Source organism: Panthera pardus, unplaced genomic scaffold (genome assembly GCF_024362965.1).
Source record: "Panthera pardus isolate Hobbes unplaced genomic scaffold, ASM2436296v1 HiC_scaffold_23, whole genome shotgun sequence".
Lineage (NCBI taxonomy): Eukaryota > Metazoa > Chordata > Mammalia > Carnivora > Felidae > Panthera > Panthera pardus.
Genome location: NW_026526799.1, coordinates 1,718,461 through 1,743,989, shown reverse-complemented (window position 1 = coordinate 1,743,989; position 25,529 = coordinate 1,718,461). Strand labels below are relative to the sequence as shown.

Genomic DNA, 25,529 nt, shown 5'->3' with positions numbered 1-25,529 from the left:
GCCACCGGGTGAACCGTGGACATCCGTGTGCACGTCTATTCCAAACCCTCGAATTCAGCAGATGAGGGGTCCAGGGCCCCAGGCGGCAGGCGAACGAGAGGCAAGGCCAGAAGTCGAGGGGTTCCATTCGGACTCCTGGACTCGGCACTCGTCCACACCCGCTCCCTCGGGATGGCCGCCCCTTGACGGCCCGACGGCGGCCACACGCCCCACACCCTCGGCACGTTAGCGCTGTTCGGGAACTTACACGCACTGATTCCCGCAAACATCTCAGCAAACCGGGGGTCTCTCTCCTGGGAGAAGATGGCATCGGCCTTCTCCACGGACTTCCCCGCCTCGTGAACGCCGGCCGGGAGGTTGGGGACAGGAACCTGTTTGCACGTGAAAACACAACCACATCCAGAGTGTGAGACACAGAGCACGTGTCTGCAGCCCCGTCGGGTCCCCTCCCCCCCCCCCACTCGCTGGCAGTTCAGGCTGTGTGGTTTTACTGAGGTGGGGGGCTCGTCTGGAGACCGGGAGGTGCGGTGTGAGCCGGGGACCGCAGAGTGGCACGGATCCCTTACAGAGAGATAACCGATAATCAACCACCCTAAACACCAGAAGCGTGGACTTGAAGTCTAACGTGGGTGACAGGCCCAGCCCCAACACACCTTGTCATTTCTCTACACGGCCGTCGGAAGCAGCGGGAGAAAAGGCAGAAGGAAGAGGAGGGACAGAGGGGAAGGGAGGAGGGAGGGAGGCTGCGTGGACAGAGTGGGGACCTGGTGCAGGGCAGGACAGACGGCCGGGAAGGGCACGGGTGACGCGGCTCAGAACTGCCTCTGTCGGCTTCCACGTCTGCTGGTCCGGTCCTTGGGCTCACTTAGAGCCCCCGCAGCTCCCAATCGCCCCGGGACACTCCCCATACGGGCAGCTCGGGCCCTACTCGGCCGCCCAGTCCTCACGTGTCCTCTACCCTCCATGGCCCAGCCCTGCAGGAGGGTCCCAGGACACCCCCAGGGTGGGACCTGCGTCTCTGCACTCGGTGGGAGGACAGAGCACCAGCACCTGCTGGGCTGAGGGCGTCAAGCTAAGGGTTGAACTTAGCCCCCGACCCTTGGCCCGGAGACAGCTCCAACTGGGAAAGAACCTTCCGGAAGTTCACCTGCGACAGGTCGTATGACGACAGCCCATCTCTCTGGTGCACCTCCAACTCTGCCTGCTGCTGCTGGAGCTGCCTGCGGAACGAGAGGTCAACAGAGTCATGACGAGGTCATGACGTGGTGGCTGTGGGGCCGAACTAGAACCTTCCCCCAACCCAGAGGGACGGCGGGTGACACCCAACGGGCCTCTAAGTGGTTTTCAATTTTTACTTGTTTTAGTTTACGACTTTTTAAAGTTTATTTTGAGAGCGCGAGCAGGGGAGGGGCAGAGAAAGACAGAGAGAGAGAGGGAGAGAAGGAGAGAGTCCCACGCAGGCTCCATGGGGTCAGCACAGAGGCTGACGCGGGACTGGAACCCAAAAACTGTGAGATCGTGACCCGAGCCGACAACCAGAGCCGGACGCTTGACCAACTGACCCTCCCAGGCGCCCCTTGTGATTATTTTTAAATGCCCCAAATCAAGACTCCAAGCCCTGTGTTTTAAGTTTAGGTTGCCAACATTTAGGAAATGCATTTTGGTTAATGATTTCATGTCATGCAGGGTAAGAAGACACCACGTGAAAACGAACAGTTACGGCAAAGTTCCGATCAACACGGAAAGAAGAAACCCTTGGCCTGACAACCTGTAAGCTGGATGGAGGGGGGGGGTGACCTCATGTCCCCCCCTCCAGCCCTCACACTGGACTCTCACAGCGTTACCTGACCTGACGCCCAGTACACAGAGGCTTCCCCGGGTGGTGGCCTCGCGGCCAGGACCTGACCTGATGCCCCCGGTCCCCACTCTGTGCTCTGCAGGCCCCCCCCACTGCCCCGTTCGGGACAGAAAAGGACTCGTTACAGGAAATGGCTGCTTTACAAAGTTTCAGAAGGTGGAAACTGGGTTACGTTCCCGGGACAGTGAGCCCCACAGCTCAGAGCCTAACGATGGGGCAGGATGAGAGCGTCTTTTCCCAGTCCACACACGGCCAAGAACGCCAGGCGAACGTGGTTAGACTGCTGACCCGAACCACACGCCCAGGAGTCAGCTTAAGGGACACGGACAATTCAGGCACAAACGTACATGTGACACACACAGCACGTGTACGTTCACAGTAAGCAGGGAAACACTTTCAGCCCTAAATAAACAGAGTGAGTGCAAATTAGGACGAACCTGGAGGGCGATCAATTCTTCGACTACGAAGCGGGTAACAACACAGTTAGCACGGCGGCTTGCGCAGAAAGTTCCGGCGCGGGGGAGATGCCCACGGCAGAGCTCCACACGGAGGACGCCGGTGCCCTCCGCGCGCCCCGGGGCCCTGCGCTCACCGCGACCTACGCTGGGCTCACGAAGGGAGCCGCCACCGCTCCAAGTGGGTGGTTTCTGAACTCCCTTCACGGCGGAGCGCGCCGAGGCCCCGAGACGCCAGGCGTCTGCAGGAGAGAGACCGTGCCCTGGGGAGCGGGTGACGAAAGAGGGTTTGGGGCAGGGGCTATTTCACAGCGTAAGGGACACCCACCTGGGAGGTCCAGGAAGGCCTAGGCCGGCCACTGTGGGCGCCGGTGACCGGACCCGGTGGGCGAGGCCCGCCAGGAGCCCGGCCTCAGAGCCCAGTTGCCACCCCAGAGCAGGGGGGTGTCACCAAAGTCTTGCCCCACGGCCCCCCACCAGTCCCTCTACCGGCCCCCCAGCTGGAAGCTTGAGAGCAAGGAGCTCATGCTGTCCTGTCCACGGAGGCGAACGTCGGCCCGTCCCCGGCAAACAGGCCGGGCCACCAGACTGGCGGGCGGTGTAGACGGAGCGCGACTAGGTTGCCTCGGTCCACGTGCAGGCTGTTTGGGTCACACTGACCAAGAGCCCCCCCCCCCCCCCGCTTAGTGACCACTTCCGCTCCTGGGGGCAGAGTCAGCAGAGGCGGTGTGGTCCACAGCCCCCCACCGAGACGGAGACGGCACAGGTCGCTGCTGGTCTCTGTTTCCCCCTTTTCTCTTTTTGAGAGAGAGAGAGAGAGAGAGAGCAAGCAAGGGAGGGGCAGAGGGAGGAGGGGAGAGAATCCCACGCGGGCTCTGGGCTCAGCGCAGAGCCTGATGCGGGGCTCAAGCCCGTGAATCTGGGATCACGACCTGAGCCGAAATCAAGCGTCGACGCTCAGCCGACTGAGCCGCCAGGCGCCCTCTCTGCTGAGGACCTGCCGCTTCTCCAGGCAGCCTGCCCCATCGCGGAGGGAAGCAATCACAACAAGTCTGTCCCTGAAACAGCCCAGACCTACTTCCTTCCAAGTCCCATTTTGAGTTCCCATCCTGTGGCCCAAGAAACGGGACAAACTGAATTCTTCTCAGCAGCCAGACAGATGCACGTCTGAACCCCACTCACCTGCAGCTGTGCCCTTCACGTGGGCCTGGGCATGTGTCCCCACCCCCCAACCGCCAAGGGAAGACCACGTAGAAGAGAGCCCTGTTGGGGGACCAGCGACTGGCTTATTTAGAAGCTAGCCCAGACCGGCCCCGTTCCAGGAAGCGTCCTAGACTGTCTACACCAGGCTCCGTGCTAGATCCGGGGAATGACGGGGCCAGCCCCACAGGGTCTGGGTGGTCACGGTGTGGACATTCTCCACGGGAGGACAGAGGAGTCCGCAAGCCCAGGGTGCTGACGTCAGAGGCAGGACGCAGGAAGAAAGAACACGCGGCTGGTCTCCAGACCCGGGTGCGAGAGCCCAGGGGAAAGGTGAGCCATAAAACGTGGGATTTCCCCCCAGGAGTCTGTACCTGCACCCACAACACCAGGAAACAGCAGCACTAAAATCAGGTTTTTAAACAATTGCTATTTCAGAACACGGAAAAAGAATCAATCTAACGATCCGCAGAAACACCCTAACTGTCCGTATCGCCCTACTCGTCTCTTACGGTTCTGCCAATTCACGTGCACCCTGCGGGCCCCTGGGCAGCCGGGGCCTCTCCCTGCCTGCCCTGCGGTGCCCCTGCGGCCTCCCCATTTCACAGACGCACACAGAGCCTCAAGGTCTGCGTGGCCTCCCTGCGCCAGGGACGTCGGGATGCCGTCGATCACGTGTGACACTCCCCCGACAGAGCAAGCGAGCAGCCACGAGGGGGGCCGTCGGACGTCTGGGAGAACCGGGATCTGGTGAGGAGGCATGGGGGCTCCACGGGCTCGGCCGACCCGGGTGGGGCTACCAGTGCCCCTCACGGGCGGAGTGCCGTCTGCATGCCCGTGGGGAAGGACTCCGAATGCCCCTCACGGGGTCCGTGGCTGCCTCCGTCCAGAAGCAGGGGCGTGTTCTACGGAGAGGGCTCCTCGGGGCGGGACAGAAGGCAGGGGGAGCTGCTCGGCAAAGAGGAGGGACGTCCCCTGAGACAGGGCGGCGGCCTCATCAGGGCACAGGGGAAGAGGCAGGGAGGGAGGACAGGAGTCCCAGGAGAGACGCTTTGGGGCCCTCTTCTCCACCAGGCTGTCTGCAGCAGGTGCACGGGAGGGCGGGACGCAGGACGAGCCCCGGGCCGGGGCCCTAAGCTCTGCAGAGGCGAGGTCGGCCCCTTGCTCTCGCTCCCCGCTCCCGCCCCCACTCCTGCCCCCGGGACACAGGGCGGTTAAGGACCTTTCCGCGGAGTCTGCTGCTGCTGGCCGAGTCCAGCCAGAGGCAGGAACGCGGGGAGGGCCGGAGGGCTGGCGGTCGTCACTGCCCTCTGCTGCCCACGGCGAACAGCTCCCGCCGTCCCCGCCCAGGGAGGGCCGCTCTGTCCCCTTGGCTGTCAGCTCCTCCCGCCGGCGGTCTCCTCCCCTCTGCCCCCAAAGGGCTGTCAAGAGCAACACGTGGGGCTGCACCCCGCAGGGACGTGCGTCCTGTTGTGTCGGGGCAGCCGGACTCAGACCCAGAGATCACACCTCTGCGGGGGAGGGAGGGAGTCAAAAGCCCTCAACGTGACCAAGTTTACCCTAATGCAACTAGACCGTCTCAGATACGGGAGAGAATGAGGGAGCGTGCTGTTTCTGCAGCACAGATCGACTCCCGTTTGCAAGCAGGAGGCCACACGGCCCAGGGACAGAGAGGAGGTCACACGGCCCGGGGACAGAGGGCAGGAGGTCACTTGGCCCGGGGACAGAGAGCAGGAGGTCACACGGCCCGGGGACAGAGGGCAGGAGGTCACACGGCCCGGGGACAGAGGGCAGGAGGCCACACGGCCTGGGGCAGAGAGCAGGAGGCCACACGGCCTGGGGACAGAGGGCAGGAGGTCACATGGCCTGGGGAGAGAGAACAGTAGGTCACATGGCCTGGGGACAGAGGGCAGGAGGTCACTCAGCCTGGGGACAGAAGGCAGGAGGCCACACGGCCTGGGGTCAGAGAGCAGGAGGTCACATGGCCTGGGGACAGAGAACAGGAGGTCACTCGGCCCGGGGACAGAGAGCAGGAGGTCACATGGCCCGGGGACAGAGAACAGGAGGTCACATGGCCCGGGGACAGAGAGCAGGAGGTCACTTGGCCCGGGGACAGAGAGCAGGAGGTCACTCGGCCTGGGGACAGAGAACAGTAGGCCACACGGCCTGGGGACAGAGGGCAGGAGGTCACTCGGCCTGGGGACAGAGAACAGTAGGCCACACGGCCTGGGGCAGAGGGCAGGAGGTCACACGGCCCGGGGACAGAGGGCAGGAGGTCACTCGGCCCGGGGACAGAGGGCAGGAGGTCACACGGCCCGGGGACAGAGGGCAGGAGGTCACACGGCCCGGGGACAGAGGGCAGGAGGTCACACGGCCCGGGGACAGAGGGCAGGAGGTCACACGGCCCGGGGACAGAGGGCAGGAGGTCACACGGCCCGGGGACAGAGAACAGGAGGCCACACGGCCCGGGGACGGAGAGCAGGAGGTCACTCGGCCCGGGAACAGAGAGCAGGAGGTCACACGGCCCGGAGACAGAGGGCAGGAGGTCACACGGCCCGGGGACAGAGGGCAGGAGGTCACACGGCCCGGGGACAGAGGGCAGGAGGTCACACGGCCCGGGGACAGAGAGCAGGAGGTCACTTGGCCCGGGGTCAGAGAGCAGGAGGCCACACGGCCCGGGGACAGAGGGCAGGAGGCCACACGGCCTGGGGACAGAGGGCAGGAGGTCACTCGGCCCGGGGACAGAGGGCATTGAGAGCGAGTTGCTGACACCAGTCCCCCCCCCGTCCCCCGCCCCGTCCCCGTGGCTGCAGAGAAAGCCAGACAGAAGTGGGAGCAAATGCCATGTTGTGAGGGGTTACGACGGCATGGACGGCCAAGGGGGGCTCCCGACAGAGAGCTGGGCAGAGAAAGTTCTGGAAGACCAGAAAGCCCGGGGTTTTCAATGTTCAGGAAGCGGGTGCCCGTCCGAGAGTCTCAGGAAGAGCCCGTGGCAGGGGTGGACAAGGAGTGTGGCCCACGGGAGACAGAGGATGCGCTGGGAGGGCCCCGGAGGGGGAAGGAGCGGGAGGAGAGGAGGGGACGCTGAGCCCCTCGGTCCCTCCGACGGGAGGAGGTTCGTGCACGGGCCCTGCTTCTCGGTTCACTGCCAGGCAGGAAGCAGCCGGGAGGAGCCAGCAGGACGGCTCACGCCAGGGCCCCAGAGCGGACGGCAGGCAGGTGGCAGAGGGGATCCCGCGGCCCCAACACCGTCTGCGGCAACTGAGGCGGACCCCACCCCACCGACCGGGCCCGCTCCGGCTCGCTGTCCCGCCCGCCTGCTTCACACACGCCGGCTGCACGCGGGACCCGAGGTCACCTGACAGACGTGCCGGGCGGGGGCCACGCAGAAACCCAGGTCAGCCGCCCGGAGGGACCTCGAGCGGGTGGCCCGGCCCGGCCGGCTCTGTGCCTTGTGGGCGAGGAGCGGGGCTGAGGCTGAGGCACAGGCACAGGGTGGGGCTTCCCCGGAAGGACGCCCCGAGGGGGGCTCCAAGGGGAACGCCCCAATCCAGGGAGCCGGCAGGGGACACAATGGGGCCAGAGCACTGAGTGAGCGAGACAGGAGGCCACGGCCACTGCCTGGGGGCGGCATCACCGGGACGGCCGTCGGGAGCTGGAGGGGGGAGCAGACACCACCAGCTCAGTGCGGAGCCGGGGAAAATGGGACAGGGGTGCCACTGGCCAGCGCGGGCACTCAGGGACTGTTCCCCCCCTGCCAGCTCACCCCGCGCCCCTGCTGTAGTGCCCGCAGACGCTGGGACCGCCCTGGCCTTTGTTCACGCTGCTTCTTTGACCTTGCATTTCCTCGAGAATAACAGGGAGGAGGCATGACCTGGTCCCGGCCGGGAGCCCGGCCCCACTGACTCCCCGCAGCAACCCAGTGGAGAGGCATTATCGCCCCATTGCACAGACGGGAAAGCGAGGGCTGCGAAGTAACGTGACACCCAACTCGAGGTACAGGAAGCCGGGTGTCCAGACCGGGGCCCAGGTGTGCGTGCCAAGGCGCGTGGGGTACAGGGTGAAGCCGGGGGTGGTCTGGGGACTGCGGAGCCTTGAGCAGGAGTGTCCCTGCAGCGCCACCCCCAGCCCCCTGCCCCGGGGCCCTGGAGCTGCCAGGGCCTTAGCCTCGCTCCCCCACCCGGCTTCAGAAGGGCCCGGAAACCAGGCACAGGCGGCTGGCGCACCAGGCAGGGAACCAGGGAGGCCTGGGGAGCAGGGCACCGGAATTGAGGCCGAGAAGCAGGGCTGCCAGGAGCAGGGAATGTCCCTCGGCCTTGGAGGGAAGGGGGACGGAAGCATGGCGGTGGCAGAGGACACAGTGAGGGGCCCACAGGGACCGACCGCCCGCTGCAGGGGCGGGGAGCCTATGGGGGGGAAAGGGCCCGGGGTAAGGTCACCAGCCCTCGACTCGGGGAGGGCACCCGGACCCAGCAGGGCTGGGGCGTGGCGAGCACGTACTTGACGTTGGTGTTGGTGCAGATGACGTACTCTATCTCGTCGGAGTAGGGGTTCTGGAACGTGAAGCTGCTGGTGCGGATCAACAGCCACTCCCGGTTCTTGGTGCGGAGCCGGTACATGACCGACAGCACCTGGCCCTTCAGTTTGACCACCTGAGGAAACAATCGGAGGAGGAAGGAAGTCAGGGGGAGGCAGGGCTCAGAACGGGGCGCCGCGGCAAAGACAGCCCGAGGGGACGGCCAGAGAGCAAGGCTGGGCCGAGGGGGCCTCTCCCCCTGAAGCAGGCACTGTCCTCTGTCACGTTCTCTGAAACACCTGTCTTCTACCAGGACTTCTCAGCTCTTCCAAATAGGGCCATAAAACTCTATGAGCCAAGTGTTTCCCTTTTTGCCTGGGCTGCTAGGGTACTCTGGGTTTGCAACTGGTACCCCGTCCCCACCCCGCCCCCCCCAAGAAATGATCTCACTCGGGTGTAGAGTTACATCGTAGCAGTGGATTTATTGCTTCCCACCTCGCATTACAAAAATCCTTAAGCTCCGTTTAACGCTGCTAATCGGGTCAGGTATACTCTCCGGGAGGAAGGGTAACGAAACGATAAATTCATGTGCGTTATCTGTGCGCGCGCGGACCTGTTACTGCTTTTACGCTGCGGCACGGCTTCCAAACTACCTCCAAACGCACGTCCTCACAGGAGGCTGGTAAGGTGGGTCTCACTCTGGGTAGGGCTTTAATACCGAGTCTCGGACAAGTTAAGTAAGCTGCCGGAGATCAGACGACTCTGGGGGAGAAGCTCGGCCGGGAAGCAAGGTCTTACTGCCAAACCACGAGTGCCCGCTCCTGTGCTCCGTGTATATGCACAATGTGTGCACAAGCAGAGACACAGGGCTGCGAGCGTGCTCACACGGCCCTTGCTACCAGCTCCCACGGCTACGGCATAAACAGGAGAAAGCCCAGGAACAAAGCCAGGCGGACGGGCATGCCTCTCCGCAGGCCTGTGTCCCCAGATCCTGGGGCTGGTCGGGACAGAGAAGGCTCTGGACCCGGGGAAGCCGGGCTGGCTTGACCACGAGACCAGAGTGTGATCAGAGATGAGAACGGGGACCTGGTCCCAGGGTCGCAGAGGGCCCGGCCCCTCTTCCTTAACTGCCCTCACTTGTACTTTATTCCTGGTTGGATGTCTGTGCACAGCCTGGGGACAGGGACCTCTTGGTGACCTGAGTCCCCCCCCACCCCCACCCCAGCCCTGCCCTCGCACAGAGCCGGCACATCATCTGAACTTCCTTGATGGGTCTGTTGGCCCCACGCCCTGGGCTGATGCGCCTGAGCGACCACCCCTGGGGAACCCAGACGAATGAAACCTGAGAGGGCTGGACGCCCTGGTGGGAAACCTGAGTGATCCAGAAACCAGACCAATGTCCAGGGGGGCGGTGACCCTTCCTGGCACCGAGCTCGAGGAGGCGGACGCGGGGTCAGGCAAGACCCCGACCCTCAGGGGTCACTGCCCGTCAGCAGGTCCCAGCAGGAAGCTGGCTCTTTCCCCACAGGACCACAGGTCAAGGCCACGTGCCCTGGAGGCCGGCACGCTGAGGGGGTCCCGTGGGAGACTCTCTGAATCTGCACAGAACACGGGGAAGAGGGCAGCCACCTCCTACGTGTTGAGCCCCGGGTCGTGGCTCCCTGAGGCAGCTGCTGTGCGTCTCCTAACCGAATGCCCGAGATGGGGGGAGAGGTTTTAGCTCCACGGAACAAACACCAGCCAAGGCACCGCCCGGGTGCAAAGCCGGAGAAGGAGCGGAGGGAGGGCGCCGGCAGCCCCCGCCCTCCCCGGGGCCAAGTTCCTGGCTCGGCCTGTGACACCAGCCACCTCGCGTGGCCCTCACGACAGCACCGCGTGGATCTGGACAGTGAGCCCCAAAGAAATTAAACATCCCGCCAGGGCCTGACGGAGCAGCGCGGAGGCAGGAGGGGGTCCCGGATCCCCCGGCCCCCACCGCCCGCTGTGTCTTCATGACCCTCTGAGGCCCAGGCAGAGCCCCTGTCCCGGGACAGGTACGTCAGCGGGGGTAACCAGACCCAGCAGGCCGAGTCGCGTCTCAAAACCGTAGGCTCAGGAGGCACGGGGTCGCCAGGACGCCGTGGGGTCCGCGGAGGGTTCCTGGACGGAGACAGGGCTGGGCTCCCGGACGTACAGCATCGACGTGCACGCTGAGTCCGGCTGCCAGGCTCGCACGGACCACGCAGGCCGGCCACAGCCCTGCCACCCCGCACTCGGTGCTCCACCGGGCACGGCGAGCAAGCGGACAGCAGAGGGGGCCGGGGTCCTGGCCCCGGGTCTCTCGGGGTCCCACACTTCCGCCTGACCTCTGGGGACCTGTAACCCGGCAAGGGTCCGAGAACAGAGCCAAGGGCAGATGCAGCTTGGGGGCCCCTGTGTCGGGCCCCCCCCAAACCCAAATCGCTCAGGAACCTGGCGGCCCCCTGAGGTCTCACGTCCGGGCCGCTCACACACTTCGGTTTAAATCCAGAGTTCCAGGGCGGACCGCGGGCCAACACAGCCCCCTCTGCGCTTCTGGAAAAACCAGCCGCTTCCTTTGATCAACATCTGTCCCCCAGCCCGGCCGCCAGTGGCCACAGCCCAAAGAACACATTCGAGGGGCCGAGGCCAGCGCTCCAGGACGTCCCCGTGGCCGCCCGGCTGTGGCCTGCCGAGCGGTGACCGCAGGGCCGCCGGCCCTCAGGTGTGGCTCGGGCTTCGCCTCCTGCCCGCAGGGTGAGCTGGTCGCTCCCGGGGCGAGGGGTCCGTAAGCAGGTGCCGCGCGGGGTCGGGTGTTAACGTTCCTCCTGTTTCCGCCCCCAAACCACCGGCTTCCGGCAGCATCCGCGGGGTCATGTCAGCCTGCTGTCGGACGGAGAGGCCTGGGTGCGGTGTGGCGACAGGCAGGACGGGCTGGCAACGGTGGCCTCACCCCCCGGTTAGCGCCGTGCTGTGTGACTTTGGGCCAGCGGCCGAAGCTCTCTGAGTCCTGGCGTCCACCCTGAAAAGTGGGGCTGCCTGCACACCCCGTGGGCTGACGATTACCTTAGATCGTGTGCGACAAGGGCTCTGTCACTAACCGGGCAGGGAGGCTCTGTGGCCACAGACCCGGAAAAGGGAAGCAGACCCAGCGCGAGGTGTAGAACGATCTCCAGGGATTCGGCGAACACGTCTCATGAGGACGACTCGGGCAACACGCTTCAGCCTCTCCTCTCACGTGTTCCCGGAAGGAAAGTCACTTGCCACGGGTCGCGGTCCATTCAGACTTTATCAAGAGCCACCCACCCAGGAGGAAGCTCCACCTCCGTGGTGGACGTGATGGTGACACGCACAGACGTGGAGCCCGACCACAGGAAGCTTATGTTTCAGAGAGGGAATGGGGGGAAGGCAATCAGGGGACAAATAGATAAAACAATTACCAACTGGGTCAGCTGTTGTGGAGGAAAAACGAGGGCAGAGAAGGAGGGTGGGGGCTTTCTTGGGTGGCATGGTGGCCGTTGACCACACCTCTGAGAGGACAGGAGTTAAAGCCTAATCGGTAAGAAGACCTCGGTCCTGGGAAGAGTGCGGGAACAGCATTCTAGTCAGAGGGAGCATGTGCAAAGGCCCTGAGGTGGGGAACAGCACCCGAAGACCCGAGGGTCACACTGAGCCTGCGACCGTGGCACGGAGCTCGGATCTGATTCTGGGTGTGCTGGAAAGCCACCGGCACGGGTAAATAAGGCCACGGCAAAGTCTGATTTGCGTCTTCAGTGGTGTGGAGCGGGTGGGAGTAGAGCGGGGAGACCGGCAAGGCTGCGGCCGCAATGGAGAGAGTGAGAGCGGGTGGGGAGGGGGGTGCTGGCTGAGGCGGGCAGGAAAGAGCGGAGGGAGAGGGGACAGCTGTGCACACGTCCCAGGGGGAACATGACGTGAGTGCTGGGTGTGGCAGCAAAGCCAGAGCAGGGAGGACGCTGTCTGGGCTCCTGGCCTGTGCAGGCGGGGCCACGGCGGTGCAGGGGGGCGGGCTCGGAGAGCCCGAGGGCTGTGGGCGCGGTGCAGGGGCGTGCGAGGTGCCTGGGCGCCCACAGTCGGTGCTGTCACCTGGACAAAGTCGCTGGGGAGACGCTATGGGGACAGCAAGAGGGAAGGCAGGCAAGGGCCCAGCTCTTGGAGAAGCAGGATCCGGTGGTGTTTGCGACGAGTGGTGGGGGGGGGAGGGGGAGCCAAGACCTGCCCGACGGCGACACGGGGCGTGAATGGAGCGGTGTTTCGGCGGTGGACGCGGCGAGCGGCCATTCCCCCTAAAGAAGGAACTCAAAGGCCCTCATCCTGGAAAACCCGCGGTTTCCCTTCCTGGGCTGGGACGCCCGCGGCCTGGGAGGAGGAACCTCTTCCCGGCCGCCACGGCTGAGCGCTGGGACACCTGGCTCCCACGCATCCACCCTGTGGTCTCAGGAGCCCCTGCTCCCGAGTGGCCCTCTCCTGTCCCCAGATGTGCCCGCGACTGTGCAGAAGCGGCCAGCAAGTTGAGGGCGCAGGTCTCCCGCGGAGCCCGGGCCCCACCGGAGCAGGTGCTCAGCCCCAGGCAGCGGACGGCGGGCCCGCGAGGGGGCGCCTTCCTCCCAGGCTCCCAGAGCGTCCTGAGTCTGTCTCCCCCGCCCTGCCCCTCCCGGGGCGTCAGCAGGCCGACAGGGGTGTCCTGAGGCCCCTCCCCACCCGGCACCCCTCACCTGGACGTCCAGCTCCCAGGGCACCCCCTCCAGGCAGGTGCCCCCACATTTGCCTTCCTTGCACCCCGGCCGCCAAAACCGTCTCGAATATGCTGCCCCGCGTGCACTCTCGTCGGGGACTCGGGCGGGGGTGGGGGCCTGAACGCCTCACGTGGCCTCGGCAGCCTTCACCCCGGCCCCCCGCCTCCCTGCACATTATTAGCCTCTCTGTCCTCTGCCCTTCTGCCAGTCACGGCTCCCAGCTGGGTCCGCCCTCCCCACTGGACCTGCCCGGCAGGTGCGGGGACGAACGGGTACCCGGGCCGCATGTCAGCAGCCGGCTCCGGCGGTACCTGCTGGAAGCTCTCGCGCAGGTGGCTCTGATCCTCTGAGTGGCAGAATTCCAAAATGTCCTTTCCGAGGAGATCCTGAATAAAGAGACAAGCGTGAAGAACCCCTGCCCCCCACGACTGACGCACGACTGCAGAAGCATCCGTCTGCATCCCCTTCCGCCCTGTCCCTCCGCTCACCGCGTCGTAAGGGGGACAGTGGACGCGGGGGGCCCCCCCCCGTGCCCACCTCTGTCCCTCTGCTCGCTCGGCACCCCTTCTGCATCTGGCTCAGGCCCTCCGTCAGCAGCCCCAGTGCGATGTTACTGGTTCGCCTTGGAGAGGCAAACGGTAATAAACACGCTTTAAAACATTTAAAAATGTTTTAAAAACTTGAGGGACGTCTGCGTGGCTCAGTCGGCGAAGCGTCCGACTTCGGCTCAGGTCATGATCTCGAGGTTCGTGGGTTCGAGTCCCTTGTCGGGCTGTGTGCTGACGGCTCGGAGCCTGGAGCCTGCTTCCGATTCTGTGCCTCCCTCTCTCTCTGCCCCTCCCCTGCTTGTACTCTCTCTCTCTCTCTCTCAAAAATAAATGTTTAAAAAAAGCATGAAAAGAAAGCAAATGGCAGGGCAAGGACGGATGTGCTGCCTACGGAAACGGGAACTGTTTTGGTGTGGACAGCGGCACTCTCTCGTGGCCGCACGCACGCTGGAGTGTGAGATAACTGCACTTGTGAAGGCTGTTTACCGTCTACCTTCACCGTCTGCCTTGTATCCAAAGGACCCAGCACCGACCCGAGACCAAAGCGTGTTTTGCTGCAAAACCAGCCAGTGGAAGACGAGCCGTCACAAGGCAGCTCCTGTGTGTTGTGGGAAAGTGGTCCAGCTGGACGTGGGACGTGTCGTAGGCGGCAAAGGACGGAAGCTAATCCACTGATGGGAACCCGAACCAGCAAGTGGCCTCAGCGGGAGCTGGCAGGGGGGAGGAAGTCCGCTCTGCGTGCCAAGAGGCATCTAGATGCTCCTGGAAGGTGCCGGCGGGTGCACGGGTCTGGCTAGGCACATGCCGCCGTCCGAGGTTACGGGGAATTTGGGGACCAGTTCATTTCCTCCCTGGATTCCACCCAAGAACCTCAAGTTTGCAAGAATCTGGAGATGGACGTTGGTCCGAATGGTTCCAGTATTTCAATTTGGTTTGTGGCTCTAAAATCACAGGTAAGCGAAAGACCCACACCGGCGTATCCCAGATTTCGTTCCTAGAACAGAGGTCTTCTTCTTTCTTCTTTTAAATGCTTTTTCTTTCGGGAGACATTACAATCCATAGAAAAGTCCTTTACCTAGATTGTCACGTCTGTGGTTTTCACTTTCTCTTGCACGTATGGAAACATAAGTACACGAATGAGAAATATGAAAATATGTGAAGCGAAACATCTTTCGTACGTACACACACACCCTGAAAAAGTTCTTATTAAATCATCTGGAAGCAGCAGACAGAATGACACCTGTCCTAAAGTATGTATCTCAAAAAATGGCATCTGACGAGAAAATGAATATTCCCTATGAAACCTAAAAACCCCACTGATACTCCACACATATTGATATTTCTTCAGTTATCTCCCAGACGTCTTTCTGGCTACGTGTCTCCAGCCTGGGACCCCACGGAAGGCTCTCCCACTGCAGACTGTGACGTTTTGTATTTGGGTTCTCTTAATCTAGAATAACTTCTCCTGCCTTTCTGTGTCTCTCGTGACGCTGATATTTCTTAAAAAAGGTCTGGGACAAAGATCGGACAATATGCTCCTGTAACAAAAGGTCCCCAGTACGTTTCAGTAACAAGGGATTAGGCAAAATTAGGTGAACGTCTTTCCTCAAGGCTTCTCAGTCCTGACACTGAGAATATGTTTTTGTTAAGTTCCCAAGAAGGAGATGTCCTGTTTCGTGATCATCCAAATTAACGGATCCGAGAGCCCCTTTTCCCTAGAGCATCTTGACTCTGGTTTGTGAAAACTCAGCCAGACGGACGGGATGGCGAGGGCCAGAAGCGAAGGGTTAATTTTAAGCCGTGCAGCCGGCCGTGTGCAACGCCTTCCTTGCTTTGGAAGGACATCCCTCTCTCCCGGCAGGAATATGGATTTCTATGCCGTGTTCCCTACACCGTCGTCCTGCTGAATCTCGAACAAAGGACAGAAGGGCTTTTCAAGTAAAGGCGAATCTCTAGCCACCCGCCACGGGCCCCGAGCTACGTACCTGGGGTTGGTAGCCAACCACGCTGATGCACCGGGGGTCCACGAACGTGATGACCCCATCAGAGCTGTGTCGGGATAAGAACTCCGTGGGCACCGACACCCCACTCATGTCCATGCACACGGGAGAGCTGGTCACCTGCAAGGAGGGATCCGCACTGAGGTGGTCTTGACAGAGACAGAGACAGGGACAGGGGCAGGAGAGGCAGAGACTGGGAACAACCCACGGGGAGTTAATGTCACAGATGCTTCTGTGTCATCGGTACAGCGGGTCTGAAATGTTCAAAGGGGCGCCTGGGTGGCTCAGTTGGCTGAACGCCCGACTTTGGCTCAGGTCACGATCTCGTGGTCGGTGGGTTCGAGCCCCATGTCGGGCTCTGTGCTGACAGCTCAGAGCCTGGAGCCTGCTTCAGATTCTGGGTCTCCCTCTCTCTGTCTCTCTGCCCCTCCCCCACTCACACTCTGTCTCTCTTTCTCTCTCAACAATAAATAAATGTTAAAAAAAAAATTTTTTTTTAATATCTCATGTATTTGTCTCTTCCTCTAAAGAGGAAAATTCTAGGCGCTCCTGGGTGGCTCAGTCGGTTGAGCGTCTGGCTTCAGCTCAGGTTATGATCTCGAAGTTTGTGAGTTCGAGCCCCGCGTCGGGCTCTGTGCTGACAGCTGCTTCGGATTCTGTGTCTCCCTCTCTCTCTGCCTCTCCCCCACTCATGCTCTGTCTATCTCTCTCTCTCAAAAATAAATAAACATTAAAAAAAAAAATTAACATTCAAAGCGTCCTGGCCTCGCCTTCGACTAATTGTATATTTGGGCCACCTTACGTTCTGAGCCTCAGTTTCCCCACCGGAACAACAAACCCCCTGCGATCTCACAGGGTATGCAGCTGGTGCTCAGAGGTGTTCCTACTCTTCCCTTCCCCACCTTCCCCTGACTCAGGATGGCAAATGGCTGTACGGGACGGGTCAGACGTTTGGACAGTAGACGCTTGTGGAGCGAATGTTTGCAAGGCTTCACTCTCCACCCCCCCCCCCCCCCACCACTGTGAGGAATAAGCAATGCTTATCACACGTGGATACGTGAATGACGCCTCTCAACCACGTGTCTGAAGGCGGTGAGACCTGGGAGCCAGGAGCGCGACAGGCTAGCGTCCCCCGAGCCACGTCTACTGTGGCCCGCGGTCGCCGGCAGGGGCTGGCGTCCTGCCGTCCCTGCTCCCTCCCACCTCCAGCCTCCGCCCTGCCCGGCGAGGGGCCCGGAGCCCTGAGGACGCTGGGCTCGCAGGGCTGGGGGCAGTCACCCACCCGCTCCTGCTGTCCTCCCTCACCTGGAGTCTTCCGATGGCCACGAGGCAGTACTTGCTGCCCTGCCCCACGTCCGCGTCCTCCTCAGGTATAGTCATCCCTGAAACGAGACAAGCCGGGCTCGTCCACGCCTGCCCAAGGCGGATGGAAAGGGGCAGAAGCGCCCAGGCACGTACGAGTGCAGCCAAAAGTACAGATACGCGTGGGCCACCCAGGGTCTGGGGAGGCGGCAGTGGAGGGACCCGCCCGGCCGGCGTCTCCGGTGGCCTCCCGGGGCCTCACACCTGCGTCTGTGGGTGACACGCAAGATGGTGAGGAAGATGAAGTGCAAAGTATCCATTTGGACATTTGCAAACTTGGCCAGGACGTCCAGCTATAAAAGAAACCTCGGGAAGAAGCACAAGTGGGCATTTCTGGTGCCGTAAACGTTTCATTTGCACGGACTCGAAAGGACAAAAGGGGATGGTTACCGAGCGCTGAGAACCAGAGCTCTCTGGGGCGCCCGGCTGGCTCAGTCGCCGGGGCATCATTAGACTCCGGATCTCGGGGCTGCGAGTTCGAGCCCCACGTTGGGCGCGGGGGTCGCCTAAAAATAAAATCCTTAAACAACAAACAAAACCCCGGTGCTCTGGAGAGGCAGGACCTGGTTCAAACAACCCTCGTTGTTCTCTGGTCGGAAAAGAGTCTTCTGCCCCGTCCGGCGGGGGTCTGGCAACGCGCGTCGCTCGTGGTGCAAGGTTCCCGCCTTAGTGAAGCAAGCGAGCGTCTCTTACGCCGCGCAGCTTATCATAAATACCGCCACACTGGTCACCCCAAAGCTTCCGGGGACGCGACCCCACAAGTACGGGGACAGCCGCTCACCGCCGAGCGCGGCTCTGAGAGCCAGAGAAGCGTCGCTCCGTTCCCAGCGTTCCGTCCCGTCCGCTCCCGCAGGTAGCCGGTCTCTGAAGTTTCTGCTTCACCCCTGCTGTATTTCTCTCCCACCCAAAGGAGCAGGTACACGCGTCGTTTTCTTACCTCCTCTCCTTTGGACCGGGAAGAGGAGCGTACCTCAGACACTCCCGGGCTTTCGCTCACCTCACCGGACAGCAGGTCCCGGAACGCACGCCCTCGTTATTCCCAGGTCGCAGGTACCGGGGCTCATCGACCACTTGCCCGCGTGCGAACGTGCAGGTGTTTCTCACGCTGGGCAGTGTCAACGCCTCAAAGAACCACCTTGTGCTCGTGCGTCTTCCGGCAACTGCGAGGAGGTGCGCCTGCAAATTCGCCCAGAGGACACCCGTCCCAGGGACTGCCAGGTGCAGGGCAGGTGCCGTCGTAGGCTTGGGTGTTGCCGAATTTCCCCCGGGAGGGGCGTGCCGACGAGCGTTCCCACAACGTGTCCGAGAGGCCCGCGTCCCCCCAGTCTCGGCCAGCGGAGCGTGCCGTCACATACGCGTGAGGACCAGTTTTGGATCCTGCCCTTCCGTGAATTATCTGTTCTGTCCCTTCCCCATTTTCCTACTGGGATTTTGGTCCTTTGACTCTCAATTTTCTCTTGAATGTTTATTTTGGAGAGAGAGAGAGAGGGAGAGAGAGAGAGAGAGTCCAAGCAGGGGAGGGGCAGAGAGGGAGGGAGACACAGAATCCGAAGCAGGCTCCAGGCTCTGAGCCATCAGCCCAGAGCCCAACGCGGGGCTCGAACTCACGGACCATGAGATCGTGACCTGAGCCGAAGTCGGCCGCTTAACCTACTGAGCTTCCCAGGCGCCCTTCTGCCTCTCAATACTAAAGAGTTCGTCACATATTAAGGGATTAAGTCCTTGTCGTGAATATGGTCTCCTGGTGGGTGCCGTCTTCTGGCTTTGCATATGGCGACTGAACAACTTTAGTTTTTATGGAGTCAGATTCATCAATCTTTTCTTTTACCACCATCGTTCTTAAAATACCAGCAAGCTCTTTTATGGAGTTCCAGAAAGCCATTTCCTACACCAAAACTCACCCGTGTTTTCCCCTGATGTTTTCATGCTTTCACTTCCTACATTTAGATCCCTAACCTACTGGAAACTATTCTCGTGTGGGGCGTGCGCTACGGGATCTGATCTCTGTCCGAATGGCTGTTTGTCCATCCACATTTATTAACAGCACAGTGATCTAAGATGTTGCCTTTATCCTACGATAAATTCCCATACACCTTTGGATCTAACTCTGGGCTTTCTCTTCTATTCTACTGGCCAGCGGTCTATTAAGCATCAGTCCTGTGCAATTTTAATCATAGAGGCGTTATCGTAGGGTTTAGTATCTGGTAAGGCTGTTCCTCTCTTACGCTTTTTCAGTGTTTTCTAGGCTATGCTCAGGTATTTACATGAAGCTTAGTACCAACTTACTTCACTCCACAAAATAGCTTTCTGGTTTTCTTATCCGGCCTGCGTTAAATATATCAATTAACTTCACGAGAACGGACATCTTTGTGACGCGGAGTCATCTTCCCCAAGAACGGGGGGCATTTTCCGATTCGTTTGAGCCTGCTTTTGTGTCTTTGGGGGGTGTTTAAAATTTTCCTCGCATGTACTTGTACTCTGTACACTTACTAAAATTATTCCTAAGTCTTTAATCATCTTCCGTTGCTATTTAAAGGGGGTTCGCTCTACCGTTACGACTTCCGTTTATTATTTACGTATACGGGGACGATTGATTTTGTATGTCCGCACCGCGGTGAGCCATTTCACTGAATTGTGCTACTGTTTCAGTTAGCTTTGTGACTGGCCCACTGGGCTTTTGCAGGTGAACTATCACAGAATTGAAAAGACGTCATTTTTCCTTCTTCACACATTTAGTTGCCTCTGATTCATCTAAGGGAACGGGCTGGTATCTCTTACGACGCTGAAGAGTGGTAGAGAGATTGGGAAGTCCTGCCTTGTTTCCGATCTTACTGGAAATGCCGGAGATTTCTCGATCACATAAGATACCTTCTTAAAAGACAAGTTATCCCTGAATCACTTTGGTATATTCTTGAAAATCTATCTAATGCCTTCATAGGAGACATCTGGATTCTAACATCTGTTACGCACACAGTCGATTACAATATATTGTTTTACTTGAGGTATATGAAGAAAATGTGCCCTCACACAGACAGGTAGCTGGAGGAGGGAGAAGTTTTTTCTCAGATCATTGTGGATGTTAATCTTTGATGCTTTCCTAAATCTTGACAAGTGGCTGTTTCTCCTTTTTTTTTTTTTTAATGTTTATTTATTTTTGAGACATAGAGTGTGAGCAGGGAGTGGGGAGCAGAGAGAGAGGGAGACAGAATGGGAAGCAGGCTCCAGGCTCTGAGCCATCAGCACAGAGCCCGACACGGGGCTCGAACCCACGAACCGTGCGATCGTGACCTGAGCCGAAGTCGGACACTTAACCGACTGAGCCACCCAGGCGCCCTGACAAGTGGTTGCTTCTTTAAGGTCAACTGCAATGTAAAAATAAAAACGGTATCAATGAGTATTTCAGAACGTTACATTCTAACAGATTGGTCTAACACTTTGAATGGGCCTTTCACTGATATATGACTGGAACACAATGTATTGATCGCTAGGGAAATACTGGTCCATGAAATCACACAGATCTAAATGTTGCCACGTTAGAATACATGATATTTTAAAAATCTGACTTGCTAGTTAATACCATGGCGTATTTCATCAGAAACATTTCTAGGTATTGGTCAAGACCATGGTGGTGGACACAAGTTTCCCAAAATTCACATTCTTACTAGAAAGCTTTAATTGTATCACTGACAGCAAATACTATCATTTTCCTTGAGGTGACAGGTTCATTTTCATTTTTTACAAAAATATCTGCCAAATGCACAAATTTATCTACTTATTTTTTAACGTTTGTTTTTGAGAGAGAGAGAGAGAGTGTGCACGCGCATGCATGAAAGCAGGGGGGTGGACAGAAAGAGGGAGACAGAGGATCCCAAGCAGCCTGATGTGGGGCTTGAACTCACGAATCATGAGATCATGACCCCAGCCGAAGTCAGACACTTCACTGACTGAGCCCCCCAGGCGCCCCCCAAATATGCAAGTTTAAATAAACCACAGTTTGTCAGTCATTCTTTCAAGTAAAAAATGGCGTGTCATAAAAAAAGCAACTTGTTGGGCTCACAACTCAAACAACTGCACATGTGCTTCTCCCGGACACAACCACTATGCTTGGATATGCAGCACAAGTGGCTGTGTGCGTGCGTCCTTCCCATTTCAGGGTCCCATCCGGTCAGTGCTTTTTACAGCCTCATCAAGGACATGCTTACGCGAAACCAGCATTAAAAAAATGTTACAGTGTCTTTCACTGCAAGCGTGCGGTGCCCACGACGGCAGGTTGGTGGCACTGCCTTGACGCACGCTGAGGCTCCACAAGTGTCTACCCGCCACTGCTTACGCACCACCCGCGCAAAGCGGACGCAGTTTAAAGGTCCAACCACGTCTCAGGGCCCCGGGGAAAGTGTCTCAACTCTGCGCGCCTCTGAGACGGTCTCCGGACGCCCGGGGTCCACGGAGCAGCCCTGACAGCGGCCACTGCACGTGCTGTCACCACCCCCACCCCCCCCAGCCTGGGCCTCCCGGCCTCCTCTCCGCTGATCCTCTCCCCCTGCCTCCACTTCTAGCCACACAGTAACCGGACCCGAGACCGTCCCCGACTCGCTCTGCCTCTGGAGCTCCGGGCCCTGACTCCACCTGCCTCCTGGGAAGATTCACCCCTGTCTCACGCCGTCAGACTCAACCCTGCCCAAATCGTCCTGCCAACGCCTGCTCCCCTGGTCTCCCCTCCTGCAGAGGACGGCTGGGGACCTCTCCCCCTTCCGCGTCTGTCCCCTCCCCCTTCCTCCTGCTTACGCATAGTCCCCTCCCCCTTCCACGCAGGCGTACGTCCCCTCCCCCTCCCGCGTACGTGTACGTCCCCTCCCCCTTCCTCCTGCATATGCAGAGTCCCCTCCCCCTCCCTCGTATGCGTACGTCCCCTCCCCCTCCGGCGTACATTCCCGCCCCCTTCCCGCGTATGCGTACATCCGCTCCCCCTTCCATGCCAGCAGAACGCAGGTTTGTTCAGAGGGGGCTGTGGCCACCCCGTTGGAGGTGGCGGTGGTCAGGGACGCAGCTCTGGCCTGTGAGGCGTGAGCGGAAGTCCCTGCGCCAGGCTCTCAGGAAAGAGCCTCCTTTTGGGGAGCCCAAGCGTGATGGTGGAGCCCTTGCAGCCATCCTGAAGGCAGGAAGCCACGGCCACACGACAAGGCCTCCAGAGATGGGATGGTCACCGCGTACCTAATGACGGTCTCTTGACTTTTCACCTGCAGGCCCTCGACCTGTCTGCACTCGCCCTTCCGACAGATAAAGGGTACGCGGTCCCCCAAGGCGGCCAAACATCCTTTTGCTTCAATTTAACCGTTCTTCCTTCAAAAATGGCCCAAGTGCCCCTTTCTCCTTGTCACTCCTCTGAATATGCTTCTGGCCGGGGCATTCCCCTGGAAACGGTTTTCCAGGATGCTCTAGGTATGACCATTGCCATGACCTCGCTTCGTTTATTCTGGACACTAGGGAACGTGGGTCCCTGGCACGGAAGGCGGGGCATGCAAGGTGTGAGTCACGCTGACAGCCGTCCACAATACGCTTGCCCACGACTTACACTTCCAGCCAATTTACCTTCCTGCCCGAAACAGCCGGAAACAAACAGATCTAAGAAACAACGGTTTTGGGGGCACGTGGGTGGCTTGGTTGGTTAAACGTCTGCCTCTTGATTTTAGCTCAGGTCATGATCTCACAGTTTGTGGGTTTGGGGCCCCTGTTGGACTTTGCACTGACAGCATGGAGCCTGCTTCGGCTTCTCTCTCTCTCTCTCTCTCTCTCTCCCTTCCTCCCTCCCTCCCTCCCTCTCCCTCTCTGCCCCTCCCCTGTTCACTCTCTCTCAAAAATAAGTATTAAAAAAAAGGAACAATGGTGTTCAAGACACTGTATATGAGACAATAAATAAGAATCATCTGTGAGGTATGGAAAGCAAATGTGCCCGACGATCGCCCCAACTTCTCGCCTTAAGAGTCTCCAAGCCGGCAGCTTAAATTTCACAATGTCTACCGTCAGATAAAAAATTACCAGGCATGGAACGAAGCAGGAAAATATAACCTCTAAATAAGGGAAAAGATCAACCAGGCAGAACAGACCCAGAACTGACACGGATCTTAGAATTAGCAAACACACTGAAACTGTTTTTATAACTGCATTCCGTATGTTCAAATAGTTAAGTCGAGCCAAGGGAGATATTTTAAAAAGACCAAAATCAAATTCCTGGAGATGGAAACTATAATGTGTGAGATGAAACGTGTCCTGGATGTATTAATGGCAAAGGAGGGATGTGCTTCAAAGGCACGGCACTGGAAACGATGCCACATTAGAAACAAAACGATGTTTTAGAGAAATGCACACCAGCGCGTGAGCCATGGAAACCTCAAGTGGCCTGATATGTGCACCTGGGGTCTCCAAAGAGAGAGAAGGGAGACAGGAAGGATATTTGAACAACTAATGGCTGAACACTTTTCAAATTTACTACAAAGTATGAATCTACAGATGCTAGAAGCCTGGCGAACCCCAAGCACAGGAGCTATGACAATTTCACCAGCACACAGCATCACTTGTCGAAAACCAGTGACAAGATCTTCCAAGCATCCAGGGGAAAGGGACACGTTGACCTACAGACAACGAAATGCGTTTTAGAAGAGTCGATTTCTTGACAGAAACAATGCAAGTGCGTGTATTTTAAAGTATCGAGAGAGAGAGGGAAACAAAAACCTGCCCACCTAGAAATCTTTACCAAGTGGAAAGGTCTTTCAGGGCGCCTGGGTGGCTCAGTCGGTTAAGCGTCCGACTTCGGCTCAGGTCACGATCTTGTGGTTCGTGGGTTTGAGCCTCACGTCAGGCTCTGGGCTGACAGCTCGGGGTCTGGAGCCTGCTTCGGATTCTGCCGCACGCCGCGGTGCTCATGAGGGGCACGGCGCCTACTGTCGAGGACGAGTTCCAAAACTTACTCGCAAGGATTCACGTCCTCACTCGCCGATTGCTCAGGCACGCCTTGACCCACAGCCTCACTTGAGCGCGCGCAGAAAGAGGTGGAGGGGCCGTGGGGGTTGTCCCGTGCGCCCTTTAGCCCCCGCTCTCCCGCACCCCCATCGTCTTCCATCGGTTTCGGCCGTCAGTGGCGAAGGCTCCGGGGCCGTGTGACGCACGCCGTTCTTCAGGTGTCACGGACTCAACGCGGTCCCAACCCTAGTTTTTCCCGCAACTGGCCAAGTGAGGTTTGTCCCAAATCGGCGCCTGAGGCCAGGACCTCGGTGCGGACGGTTCCTGTGGGAGGCAGGCCAAGGAGGAGGGCGCGAGGAAGGGAGGGGTGTGACAGAGGGGGAGCCCAGCCGAGGGTTAGCGCCTCCAGGCTCCGGGCTCTGCTCGCGACTGTGCGAGGCGCCATCCCTTCAGGGAAGCCGCTGGTGCGGAAAGTAGTAAGATGCCACACCGCGATGCCGGGCGCTGTCAGCCCGGGCCGGGTCTCAGCTCCCCAGGACCCGTCGGCCGCGGCTGGGGCTGAGACCAGGGCCGGGCGCCCGAGGTGTCCGCGGGAGCGACCCAACAGGACCCTCGGTTCCCGACATGCGAAAGGGGCGAACGAGCCCCCCTTGCGGGGACGTGGCGAGGGCCGAAGGAGACCATGTGCGTGGAGCTCCCAGCCCGGGGCCTGGGTACCGGCCGCCTTCTCTCTTCTCTGCCCTCGCTCTCCAGCTGCTGGGAATCGGTGGGCTTGTGGGCAAGGAGGGCAGCGGGCACAGGTGCGTGTCCGCCATACGTGGGATCAGGACACAGCGCCACAGGCCGGGCGGGGAGCGGAGGGGCCTGTGCGAAGGGCGCTGTGGGGTGGCCGGCGTGAAGGGAAGTGGCGTCAGTTCCAGCCTCTGGGGGGACCCCGCAGGGTCAGGCTCTCCCTGGCCGATACCCGACACCGCCTACCGGACGCGCTGCGGTTCGTTCGAGAGTCCGTTCTTCGTCTAACAGGCGCTGACGGAGAACTTCCGCAGAGAAAAAAAACAGCCACAAATTCTCTTCCACGTCCCTTCCACCGAGGGCTGAAGTTGGCTTCCCTTGTGACGACTCTGACCAGTAAAACACAGTGGAAGTGATGCCAGACCGCGGCCCCAGGCTCGGTGGGGCGGAGGAAGGCTGTCCTTACCGCACCGCGTCTAAGGTCCTCCCCCACACGCTCCGCGAGCATGAGAAAATGCTGGTGGTTTTATGCCAACCAAGGAAAGGAAACGAGTCCTGGTCAGAAGGGGCGGCAGCCTAGACGGGCAGAGGAGGACGTGGGACGGGGCCCGAGACACCGGTCCGGGACGCACGCGGACAGGCGCGCCTGGGAGAATGTCTTTTGGCCAACCAGGTAAAGTCACGCTGAAATAATTCCTTGGCTTTGCAGGAGTGCAGCGCAACCTGCTGCATGAACGGGTTGGGTCTCAATGCGGGCAAGTCACGGAGGGAACGGGATCCAACGGTGCGTCTGTGAGGTTTCCAGAAAGTCTTCAGTAACGCCAACCTTCCTGAAGGGACCAGGTTCTTTAGGGGCCTAGGTCTGAAGGATCTCTCAGGACCCTGGGCTCGGCTCCCCCAGGAAAGGGGCGGCAGCGAGGCCGGCGGGCCAGACGCTTGTCCTGCCACAGCCCCCACGAGCCCGGGTCTGCCCGCCGGTGCACCTGCAGCCACCCCTCCGGTGACTGGGGCCCAGCGGCTGCGGGTGCCCGCGGGAGGCGGGGCGGCTTCAGGGTGGCCCTCTGTTCCGACGCACCTCGGACACGGCGGTCCTGGGCCATCCTCGGGTTACCCTCCGCGTATCTGGATGGTCTCTGTTTTCCCAGTGTTG

The 25,529-nt window shown here is 59.9% G+C and overlaps 1 protein-coding gene across 1 annotated transcript in view; it reads right to left on the bottom strand.

Moving 5' to 3' along the window:
- The window catches only part of ARNT2 (aryl hydrocarbon receptor nuclear translocator 2), a 149,861-nt gene that overhangs the window by 18,780 nt on the left and 105,552 nt on the right, over positions 1 to 25,529 (bottom strand). The window contains exons 9-14 of the mRNA XM_053888609.1: positions 16,634 to 16,710; positions 15,314 to 15,448; positions 13,092 to 13,166; positions 8,014 to 8,165; positions 1,148 to 1,220; positions 248 to 371 (exon numbers count right to left, since the gene is read on the bottom strand). Of these exons, the coding sequence (XP_053744584.1) occupies positions 248 to 371; positions 1,148 to 1,220; positions 8,014 to 8,165; positions 13,092 to 13,166; positions 15,314 to 15,448; positions 16,634 to 16,710 (636 nt within the window). The remainder of the gene's footprint in view (positions 1 to 247; positions 372 to 1,147; positions 1,221 to 8,013; positions 8,166 to 13,091; positions 13,167 to 15,313; positions 15,449 to 16,633; positions 16,711 to 25,529) is intronic.